Raw genomic sequence first — 12,544 nt, 5'->3', positions numbered from 1 at the left:
ATGTTACCTTTATAATTTGCCCGCCTTCTGGGTACTTATCAAGGATGTCTTTCAGAAGCTTTAGTAATGGTGGTCTGGTATGTCCGAATGTTGTACTTTCCATTTCTGTATTAGAAATAACAATTCCAATAATTTTCAATTATGAACAGGTAATTCTGTACAGGACTACTCTTCATGGCAGTCATTACCTAGCACCGTGATGCGAAAATCCGAAGGGTGCTGGGCGTCTGTTCTGCGTGATCACAGGCGCTCCTTAGCTGGGTAGTCTGCTAAGTAGATCGATTTTCGGATCGATCTATTGATCCCGTAGTGGATATGCCCGCCACTGTAACCTAAATATTTAGGTTGCAGTGGCGGGCATATCCACTACGGGATCAATAGATCGATCCGAAAATCGATCTACTTAGCAGACTACCCAGCTAAGGAGCGCCTGTGTGCGTGATCGAGGAAGCATGTAACATCGCTCGTAATTCCTTTGCATTATGCTAATCAAAGTCCAGACATCGTTTTGGACTCGTTTATAATTACATGCGTCAATGTAGTTCAAAATTTTAGAATGCAGGAAACAATGGGGTCGTAATTGTGCCAATGGAATGCCAACGCTGTCCTGGAAATTGACCGTAACCAAGTTTGGTTTGGTTACCTTGCCTACAGACAACGACAATATCAGAGGTGGTCAGCAAATTGCTAACATGTGCGCTGCTCACTTCAAGCGACTCACGATCTTAAACCATAGGAAATACAAGCCAGATGTTCTGTTATTAAATCTATTGACATTCTGACCTATTCAGAATATTTTACTATTCGTGTGAATGAGGTCAACAAATTTTTCTTTCTTATCCACGGGCAAATCTCTGGGGTCCGATTGGTCGAGTGCTGAATATTAAAACCCCATTAGCTTTATCTTTGAGCATTATTTTTATGATTTTACTTTCAGGCTCAAATAATTCTGTGAGAATGTACCAATTTAGGTGTGTGTATACACTTATTATTAACTACCCGCTTGGATTGCACATGCAATTTTGAACAAGATAAATTTTACACTGCGATTAAATGTTTGCCCACACATTAAATCGCAGCCCCTTGCGGAAAAGAAAAAAACCATCTGCTCTGCCCCAATTTTTCACAGAGTAGTCCAATGCAATGCATAGGGATGATCATTTCAACTGTGACATTGTATGTTCTGTTTCCTTTGTAATATTACAATTTTTTGAAAACGGTGGGAAATCAAAATGATCATTAAAATTTCAATTTACCCATCAAATGTTTCACAATGGAATGGTTTCCTTGTGCAGTAAAAGCCCATATCCCTTCAGAGGGTAGAATTCAGAGAAAACCAGAAGAGAATAGGAAGATGTTTTGAGGTCAACAAATTTCAAGAGTTACTGCTAATGAGGCTTTAAGTATATGCTAGAAGTAGTTTATCAATTCACTTTGCCCTTACTTTTTTTTTGCTATTGTAGTCCATGGTCTAGACTCGCGACAATGATTCTTGTTCCCATTTTAAAGGATTGCTGACCCTCCTACGGAACTATTCAGTTTCTTCGTTCTAGGGGCAGTGGATTATTTTATATATTTTTTTGCCGATGTCAAAAAGTGGCTGACCCCCTTCCAACTTTTGAAAACAAAGTGACCCCATATTGCAACTTCGAAAACTGGGTGACCCCATGCGACAAAGGTAAAACAAAAGGTGAATAAATTTCTGTGCATAATCAGATGTCCAGAACTGTTGTACATAAATTGATGCCATTTATTAATATCAAAGAGAGAACAGCAGTAAATCAAAACCTTTGATGGGTGTTTCGACTTGCCAGCCATCCAATTACATCTCCTGAGAAGCCATAGAAAGCTATTTTTATAAGTTTTAGTCAAATCTGATGTGCGCGGTGTCTGAGAGGACATTTTTTTAACATTGAAACCATAAAAGCACAACTAATAATGACAAAATTTCCTTTTCTAAGCTATCGTATTGGTCATGAAAAACATTCTTTTGCTAAATACCTGTGACACAAATTAAAGAAAAAGAGTTGAATCAATGAGAACATAAAAATTTTCTCATTTTTGTCTTTCTAAAATATGTCACTGTATCAAATGTATGGTGAAATATTAGTGCATGTTGCTTTCTTATACTGAATTCTCATAGAGAAAACACAAAAGAAATAGGAAATTGTCACGTTTTTCATATGAAGTGCAGATTTCATAATGATTAGTAAACTTTGCAAAACAGACTTTCAATTTCCAAACATCAAGATATCTCAGATATACTAAATACGGTGTCTTCAATCGGGTTTTAAAGTTATGCGCCCCAAGGGCGCATCGAAAATTGTAACTGAACGATACAATTTGTGCTTGGTATGATACTTTGCAAAGCAAACTTCCAATATGTAAACATCAAGATATCTCTGATATATATTTTTTTGATATATTCAAGCTACGGGACCGAAGGGCGAAGTTACACGCCCAAAGGGCGTGCCAAAAAAGTGCAACTGAATGTGAAATTCGTGGCTGTACGATGTATTTTAGGCAAGTATGAGCCCGAGTTGATTTCCACCTTCGCGCTGGGCTTAATAATGTCCAATTCAAACTGTAATCGTGCCACAACTGAATTCATCGGTAGGCTAATATTTCTATATACGAGAACTACGTGTGACTTCTCGTATAATATTGACTGATTTGATGCAAACACACTTTGAATCTTATCAATGGCATATACGAGTAGTTTGTAAGAGTTCAAACTTGCCTTGTTTGTGTTGTAAAAATGGTTCTTTCACATGATAGTCGCAGCTCCACCAGTAAGAAATCTCTAACAAGTAGTGCTCTGCAATGAAAAGTAATACAACCACGTTGAACCTCCTTTCTCAGTGACTGGAAATCAACACATCACGAAACAGGTAAATTGTTGGACTCTTCATCAAAGCTTCATTACCTGTACATTTGCATATGTATATTTGTAGTTTTGTTTTTGCAGTATATTTCTGATTTCATTGCGAACCAGTTTATTTTTGTGCTCCTAAAATCGTACCCAAAATCGTGCTTCGGGGATACTATCATATAACATTCATGAAACAGGTTTTTGCATTTTTAGATCAGCAAATGACTAATTTGCATATTGAGCGATCTTTCCTATTGAGGGATGTGCATCTGAATTGACTTGATCAAAGCTGATGAAACTTCTATACTGAAACACCGGAGCATTTTCAGGTCATATCTGATTTATCATTGAAATTTAGTTCACAGTAACATTTACTTGCCAATAATATTTTTGCATGTTGTACATGATAATATGAGCCTGCAGGGCTAATATATTTCTTTCAACATGATTAAATCAGGAGAGTAAATGTCTGTATTTCAAGGAACCGAAATAATTCAACATATCAAAGGCCACAGCTTTTGCTCCTGTAGATCAACTGGAAGTTACCAAAAGCGGACATGTGAAACAATACCTCTGAAGGAAATCACTGTAAATGACAGACTGACTTGCTATAATTTTGAACCCACCCCTCTCCCCTCCCGTAAAATAAAACTGGCCCGGACAGAGTGTGTGTGTCAGTCTGTCTGTCTGTCTGTCTGTCTGTCTGTCTGTCTGTCTGTCTGTCTGTCTGTCAGGGAAGGATGGCGCTGTCTTTATATTTTTTTCTCTCACAGGGAGTCTTTATAGGGTAAAACAAAAAAACAGCGATCGCTAAAGATGGTTTGGAAACAGGACTTCCCTCACCTATTAGAAAAATTAAACATACTTAAAACAATTGTGGGAAAGAGACATTAGCTGTACCTGTGGGCCAGTTTTTCATTTCATGTGTTTCTGTGTATGAACTGCAGCTTCTTGATGTATTCCCCATAGGGAAATATTTCTAGTCTGGACTTGAACTCAATTTTAAAGAAAAAAAACAATGCTGGCTATACACATACGGCTTTGTTGATAAACTAAAAACTGGCCTATTCAACTCGCTTGAGGGAGTAGAATAATAGACTGCAGTAGATACACAAAACAAAACCTCTAAACAATTAGCCAAAGGTTACAGCTACGAATGAAATAAGATCACTCTTGGATCATGTAGATGGCCTATTCTCATCCATAGATCTGAGTTGTTACTGAAAGGGCCAGTCAGAGTGTGTATACCGTTCCATTTGTGTCCTATTTTAAGTGACACAGTGTGACTTGGATTCCACTGTTCCAGGGCCAATGTATTGAAACGGGCTCTTCACTGTTATTTTCAGTAGGGTTATCAACAGCTGTCATCTAGTCTTGCAAGTTTAAGCTACGAACTTTTCCTTTCTGTGCTACAGAATGATGCAAAAGTTGTTGATGAGTTGGTTCACATTTCCTAATTTAATATTGTGCATTGGAACAAATTAGTTTTTCTGTTGACATGTTGAACAAAGAGACTGGAGCAGTTCGATGTGATCTGATGGGCTGATGACTATGGGTAAGAGAAAGTACCTTTATGCTTGTGTGTGTGTTCTTTACCATAAACACACTACAGAGAGTGTTTTTCCTCACAATTTCTTTAGTGACTTTTTATTCAAGAGACAATTCAACACATTAAATAGGCTAAATGATAGAATTTGTTTCGAGTCGGGCCCCCCTTGAAGTCCCCACCCCCTATTCCTTCAAATGTCCCTGAACATACCCTTGATATTTTCAAATCCCCGCCTTAGTGCGCCCTCTGGAGATGTTCGTGAATGCAGTCGTATACACATAGTACAGTATCTCAATTCCGTCTTTTTGCCTTCGCCCATGAAGCAAAAGACAGTCGAGATACTAGACATTATATACCATACCCAAAGCACTGACGACGCTGAAATTTGTAGAGCGCCCTCACAACACAGACTATGTTTACCGGACAGCAATAATATTAGCCTTCGTAGAATTTAAAGTGAAAGAAAAATTTCAAAGGACAGACTCATAATGGTATTATCCTTCGAGTTCATTTGGAAACGTACGAATCACTCGACATGAAATCATCCTTTTTTTAACAGTATAACTCTAAAATGTTGGACTCTGTCGGAATTTGATTTGATAACTGTGTCCATTTTTTCTAATTACGTATTGTGGTTCCATATTCGTCAGAAAAAGGGTTTAATAGAGCTACTCACCTCGTGGCAGCTGCCCTTGCAGTGCTCAAACCACTGGGGTTATTTTTGGCTTCAATGGATATGTTCCCTGGTTATAATGCCTACGTATAGAATGACAGACATTGGAATGGAAGGCTGTGCGTATTGTGTTACCTTGTTACAGCCTCATTTCGTAGAAAAGGGGTGTAGTTGTTTGTGTGTGAAGGTGGACCAATCAGCTACATGTATTTGTATCATGCGATTTGTCAGCAATATAGCAATCAAGCGTAACGTGATCTGGCAGTAAATATTATTATGACATTTATTAAACAACGGTACTTTATTCCAGTTGGAAACTACACGTACCACCCGACGCTCTTACGTGTTTTATGGCAACCTAAAAATGGGATTTTAAAGCCAGATGTTTTCCGACCTAAAGTCGATTCAATGTTATGGCTTTGATCATTAGTAATGGTGTGTTGTCATCATTTATTGGTGCTTGGATTGGATATTAGAGCCGTTTTATTTTTCTTTAATAGAACGAAAAGCACACTTTATTATCAGCTAAGATAGGTGACAGCCTGTTAAATTTACGTAGCAATAACAAATTAATTAAATATTTACCTATAGCTGAAAATTTTCAGACATGAGGTTTGACATTTGCAAATGAGAAAATGAAAGCAATTGAAAAGATATGACAAAGCTTTGTGAGAAGATGATAAAACCTCTTTCTTTTTGAAATACTTATTTAGAAGAACTGGATAAATTAGAGAGATTTGTACCTGTCCGAGGGTAGGAAATTAAGTTATAAAGTGAAGCTAAAAATATGACCCATTCTTTCACTTTACAGCAAAGCTTTGCCCTTCTATAAATTCTTGATATTAAGGAAACCAGCTCTGTCAATAATTCCAAAATCAAGTACAGTGCATTCAAATAACAAGTGCATGGAATAAAAACAGAATATGTAATTGTTAAACCTGTCGACAAATGCTTCAATGCCATCCATTTCGTTATGTCCCTATATTTAGGTTGCTATTCTGCAAAGCATTGAAATGAAAGTAACATAGCAGGGCCTTAAAAAAACATTAAAACAGTTTGCAAAACTTTATGCACGCAATACAAATACTAATACATCATTGAAACGTACGGTATGTAGAACTGCCAGGATTTTCAACGGTAAGACTACGTTTGTATTACATCTCAACCAGGTCTTTCACTATTGTCGGATAAGGATTTACAGGTACGAATCTGTCCTACCTTTCTGGTGCTTCTAGCTTCTCTTGTAATTCGTCGTACGTTGACTTTGAAATTGGTCTGCATTCATGTATCCCCTTGCTGTGTTGCCGTTTTTTTATCGAATGAATACAAGGTGAAACAGCGTGAGATATGTCTTCTTGACATAAAATGCAGACAGTCCAGACGTCCCTCTGTGTTTTTACAGCTTATAGGAAAGGTACATTCACGGTACAGTCACGTGGTGCATGTCGTTAGACCAATCGCGTGCTTTGGTTTTGCACGTTTCGTCGTCGTTGAGACAACTTTATGAATATATCCACAAGATATGATATATATCAGACGTACCAGGCACAGATATGCACTCGCTGCGCATAACGTGGACGTCAGGGTGAAAGGTTAAAAGCAAAGATTGGCCGCACTTTGGAACACTGGTGATATTACCAGTCTGGAAAACTTGACCTACGCATTTAAACCTGAATGAACTTTATTTACATTCAAATAAAATGGAGTAAATAGGCCTTCTTGCTGCAAACGAAATATCCAACATTGCTAATAAAACGTCTTTTTCACGAGGCTGACATCGCCTCATGTTCACGGAAACAAACAATGTCGACAATACATGCACGTATTCAACAGGGTCACTTGACGGTGAACCAGATTGGGACTATTATTGTGGTAGAATCAATGAAAACACACCGAGAAGAATTACTCACGTGGGGACGTGTGGCAGTGCTCTTTTAATGCTTTTCTGTCATTGATTTTGTTCAATGCGTCTTCGAACATTGATAAAGAATTTAGATCCTAGGTCAGGCAGATACTGAATATTTAGAGACAAGCTCTGTGCCCTTCTCCTTCTCTTACGGTGAGATTAAACGATGAAGGCACCTTACTATTGATGGCATGATTAATTAAAAACTAATTAATTATTTAATTAATTAATTACGAAATTGGAATACTTTGGTAACTACTATGAGCAAATCTGCAGTACCGTACCTTGCAAAATGCTCAATTATTTACTGATCAGCGCCGGAGTATTGTTAGCAACATGATAAGAAGTGGCGGACAACAAAGGTCATTTTTCATAAAATTTTGTTTGATACGAGATACTACTTTTATTGTTTGACATTTTGAAAGATACTGAATGAATGGGCATATATTCGACCCCGATTTTAAAAACGATAAATGAAACAATTGCGAAAATGAATTATTGGTTATGACCATTAATTCATTTTCGCTCTGGTTTCATTTAATTTGTCTAAAATTGGGGTCGAATATGTGCATGGTCACCCATTCATTCAGTATCTTTCAACATGTCAAACAATATAAGTAGTATTTTGTATAATAAAAAAATTCATAAAAAATGGCCGACTTTGTCCCTTAAACAGTGTTTGATTGAAAATGATTACTACAACGACACCAAGAAATAAGCATATCAATATATTAATTCTGATGCATAGAGCAGCAGACAGTTGTCTGAATCTCAAAATATTACTTCCTCATCTGTCCAATATATAAGACGCCCATTCAATTTAAATTCAGTGAAAATATATCTCAGACTGTTAAATAGAGAGTCGTGATAGTTATTTTCTGTAACCCTCATGCATACTTCTTAAGTCTATTTGATGGAAATAATCGCCCGAGGTTCAAAATTTGAAAAGACCTAAAACGTTCAATGGAAGTTCGCGTTTGTGTGATTATCAAGGTACTATGCGCCTAGAAAGTGAGAGACTTAAATATTTGCTCAAACTTTCCAAAAGAAATCTTCCAATCATTCTCTTTCAAAATAAAGAATAAAATTCAGGGGAGGGGGCCACCAAAGTTGGGGGAGGGGGGTCACCGTGTAGAGTTTGGTACAAATTACCCAAGATTATCCGATATTTGAAATTCAAAATGGCCGCCATCCCCGTATTAACTCTATGGAGAAAAATAAAATTTTCGATTTTTGGAAAATTTTCCGTCGTACTTTGAATTTTTAATCACTGTTACAAATTGTAATTGAGGCGTGACAAGGTATGACACAATATATAGAGCATATAAAACATTCTCACATTTAACCATGGTGTGCTACATTCAGATATCCGTCGAAGCTCGACTGCCGGATAAATATAGGTCAACTCTGTTGGTTTCAATGGGAAATTGTTCCAGTGCAACAACCCGTTATAGAACAATTCATTTTTATTCAGTTATGTCAAAATCTTCGAATATACATGTGCATATTTTACATAACAATTGTTTGTGACAAAACTTGAGCATATTAACGTTGCTTTAACATTGAACTTTGATACGTGGGCCTGTGTTCGTGTTTTCAATACCTATACTCAGTGGGGAGTACGGAAGTATGATGAGTGTTATAAGAAATCAAGGTCTCTCAAAATAAGCACTGGAATTGTTAACAACGTACTTTACACGGAACATATTCAAAGATGAAGTTAAGTTGGGAGTGATGCTCTCTTAGCATCCATTGGTTACGACTCCTTGGATTGATTGCCAGATGTTAACACGTATTCAATGGCTTCACGCATATTAAATGTCAAATCCTCGTTTAATTTTCATTACCATCTCTGTCCGATTATCAGAACCTTTACGTCATCAATGATAAGATGCAAATATGATACGATTTTTGTAGAGGCTTACTTGTACTGCATATATGAATCATAATGCTGACGCTGTAGAAGTCATATACCATCACTTGTAGTCATAGATATTCTGAAGTATATCATGCCATGTATATTGCAGCGATCTGATTGGTCGAGACGCGAAAAGAACCGTGGTATATTGGCGATATACCACGGTTGGCATACGTGCGAGCTTTCAGCTTGAGCAAAAATCCGTTTTTGACATTCCACACCAGAATTTCAATATACTGTTATGATATACTAGCAATAAATCACACCCAGCGACGGTATACCACTCGATTTTGACCAGTCCACTCCGTTTATGCACTCGCTATCGCTCATGCATATATTTCATGGACTGGTTAAAATCTTGTGTTATACCGTCGCTGGGTATGCTTTATTGCTTAAATGTACTGTATAGTAACATTTCTGCGTGTTCTCCGTTAACTTGTTCACCTCCTGTTTTCCGTAAACAGGTCTAAACTCATGATTGATAACAATGGATTTTGTGCCAAACCATGCCTGTGGAAGGGTTAATCCATATACTCTTTAACAAGCCATGCAATCGCTCGTAGGATATTGCTGGTGTGTCTGAGAGCAGCACTGGCTCTCCCTTCAGAATAAACATCATTAGGAATTTGCATCCTACCATACATATCTGGATATCGTGGATGTAAATGATCGCACTTCAAGTTGAGCAGTGCCCGGACGTCCGCCATCACATCTGCAGGCAATCCATGCGAATATAAGCACGAGGCCAGCGATATATTAGAGTGGCTTCGAGATTGTGGCAAATAGCCGAGGGTTGCATACAGGCCGCCCTTCAGGGCTTTCTCGGCCGCTTGCTGGCATTTAAAACATACCCATTCGTAGGATTGGCTGTCAGTGACTTTGAAGTCATTGGCTGCTGCCCTGAAATCTGCCTTTGCTTGGCGAAACCACCGTTTTCCTTCTGAAAGGTTTGGTATTGTGGATCTTTGATATGTGTGTATTGATGGCCCATCAGTTGAAGTTAGCGAATCAACAGTGCTACTTTCACTCAATTTATGACGGTATTTCGCAAGATCATTTTCCCACCTCGAGAACAAAGCACTATATTCGGGTGTGGTGCCAATGTCACTGCCTTTGTTGCTTGTCGATTCCATATTTTCCATCTTTGCTCGTTTCAATCTTTGTTGTTCAAGATTTAGTCTGTCTACTTCGTTCTTTAGATGTTTCACCACCTCGGTTGCGAAGTTTTCATCCGTTAGATTTCTCGCTAGCTTCCATGACAGAAAGAGTCGTTTTACAGCAATTCTGCGTTGGTCATCGGTAAACGACGTGTCTGACCAAATATCTTCCAACAAGCGAGATATCCCCGCGAGAGTATCGTTCAACGATTTGTCGTTTCCTCTTTCTCCAGTTGTTGATGAATCGTCAGTCATTTTATCTATCCTGTAAAGATCAAGGCTGGGAACAACAACGGGTTGGTCCATTCCAATATGAATCTCGTAAACTCGTTTAAAGTTGTAGTTTGACCCGTCAGACTGAGTCTCAAAAAATTTCACTTCCTGGAGTACCTTAGCGCTGATAACAACGGGTTCGTCATCTCCCGAATCTAAGGCGTAACCCACAAATTCATCCTCAGCAAAGCGGTAGTTCGGATATTGGTGCAGGTGTTGCGGCGCCAATACCGATCCCATTGGTGGTGACTTACACACTGCGAAATTTAATGATCTCAGGCTGCGTTGTTCATCAGATAAACTCTGGACAGCCAGGCCAGGTTTGCACTGGAGACATTCCTCGATCTCTTGCTTTACTCTCTTGGCTCCGAGGTCAAGAATCATGCAAATTATTTTGGCAATATGCCTGATAACGGATTTCTCTTGGATTAGTGAAACATGTAGGAGATATATGATATATTTATCTCTGCCTTCCTGTACATAGACCGGTAATTCTTTCACGCTGTCAGCTCGCTTGTCTTTGTCTTTTTCTTCGGTATGTGGAACAAATATGGCATTGACACACTTTACTTGGATATTTTTAAGTTTCTTCAACCTATGTTGCATTTTGTCAGTTGTGAACGTATCTGCGTAGTTTTCTATCTGTCTAGAGATGGTGTCTACAAAACTTTTAGATGACAAACGTTCTCTGAAATCCATTTCAAACGGGCAGTTAGGAGCCTGCGCACAAGGCTCTGTTGTAAACTGTGTTTCTTCTGTCAGCAATGACTCAGGGTCGAACTCAGACGATGCAGTCACACCTGCAAGACCAAATGTACTAGTTTTAGACAGTTGTCGTTCTCAGGGTATACTGCGTTAGTTGGGCTTGTTACCGTGGCCTACCGTAGAGATGATGCGTAAAATTTCAAAAGATGGCGTTTAAAATTTGACAAAAGACGGCAATACTCCATAGGCCAGTGTAGAGAGCACCTGGCTTTCTCAGTCACTGCAAGCCAATATTATCCATGGACGGCAGACCACTCAATATTGAAATAGATGACTTCGCATCAGAGTGTAAGTCTATTTAAAATGTTCAATCAGCTTTTTTGACACGACCAAAAATGGGTCACTGTCAATCTGCATTTCGACCTACCCCGACCTACATTTTAATGCGCCCGGGGTCAAACTTTTTTAAGGCGTTATTCAAATTAATTTACCAAAAGTTTGCCCCATTTACAGGTTCTACAGGAAAACGGGTTTCTAATCACGTTACCCTGTTGCCTAGAGGATTTAAACGAAAAGGGGGCAGCTACTAAAACATCCAATAAAATTAAACGTCACTGAAATATTTAAAAAATCCTTGCAGTAGGCTGTACAATGTTGTATGACACATTCGACATTGTTCAATGCATCGCCCTCTATTTAAGTAGAGTTGATCACAGTCTCAGGTAGGCTACCAGCAATAAAGGAACACTATTCGACCTCTCAACACAAACGGTGAATATCGAAACAACATTTAGGCCTAATTAAAAGATACATGAAAGGTGGAAATGCATGAAAAGATGCATGTGACCAACAAATAACATATAGAAAAGGCATGTAAACATGTGTGCTATTCAAGCTGATGTTTGCCAAACTTCACTTATGGTCTTTATACCACCTCTATTTACTTATCTACTGGATGTTGGCACAACAAGTGCGTAGCGGCAATAGAATGAGGTCGCTGCGCCTATGTAGTGTTCAGAAAGTACTCGAGTTAGGGCCTACACCTCTGCCTACGGGACTCGGCGCCTCATTGTGTATGTGAAAGCAGTACTGTATGTGCCTACATAATGGATAGAGTTATTCGATATTACGGTCCTTCTGATTTTCCACACATACCTGCCCTGCCTTCCATGATAGTGATCCTGTAGCCGTTGGGTCACGTCGGTTTCTGTTCACACGGCTGAACTGTTCTGTCACCGTCACCAAGTGTCTCTGGTTTGAGCCAACCGTGGGAGTCAGGTTTGGATTCCCTCAGAAACTGGAGTAAAGACATACGAGATGTAAGCCTTGTGCTACACGTCGATCTCTAGGACACAATTTAGTACAGCTAAGCCAAAGCTAAGCCAATGGATTGGGACGGATGGAATATTTTTTTCAGAGTGAGGAGCAAGTCGAAGTAAAGTTCGACTGTGCATTAATGTCGGATTCAGAGAACTGTGTCACAGGTCAGAG

The 12,544-nt window shown here is 38.8% G+C and overlaps 2 protein-coding genes across 2 annotated transcripts in view; both read right to left on the bottom strand.

Annotated features, from left to right (window-relative positions):
* Positions 1-6,488, bottom strand: part of LOC139116160 (sacsin-like) — a 32,244-nt gene extending 25,756 nt beyond the window's left edge. The window contains exons 1-4 of the mRNA XM_070678706.1: positions 6,313-6,488; positions 5,098-5,177; positions 2,741-2,865; positions 8-105 (exon numbers count right to left, since the gene is read on the bottom strand). Of these exons, the coding sequence (XP_070534807.1) occupies positions 8-103 (96 nt within the window). The 5' untranslated portion in view covers positions 104-105; positions 2,741-2,865; positions 5,098-5,177; positions 6,313-6,488. The remainder of the gene's footprint in view (positions 1-7; positions 106-2,740; positions 2,866-5,097; positions 5,178-6,312) is intronic.
* Positions 6,489-8,417: 1,929 nt separating this feature from the next.
* Positions 8,418-12,544, bottom strand: LOC139116159 (sacsin-like). Its single transcript, XM_070678705.1, has 2 exons — positions 12,209-12,544; positions 8,418-11,148 (listed from the first exon to the last, which is right to left on the bottom strand). The coding sequence occupies exons 1-2, from the start codon at positions 12,222-12,224 to the stop codon at positions 9,440-9,442; spliced, it is 1,725 nt and encodes a 574-aa protein (XP_070534806.1). The 5' UTR covers positions 12,225-12,544; the 3' UTR covers positions 8,418-9,439.

This window comes from Ptychodera flava, chromosome 17 (genome assembly GCF_041260155.1).
Source record: "Ptychodera flava strain L36383 chromosome 17, AS_Pfla_20210202, whole genome shotgun sequence".
Lineage (NCBI taxonomy): Eukaryota > Metazoa > Hemichordata > Enteropneusta > Ptychoderidae > Ptychodera > Ptychodera flava.
This window is presented reverse-complemented; position numbering and strand designations above follow the sequence as displayed.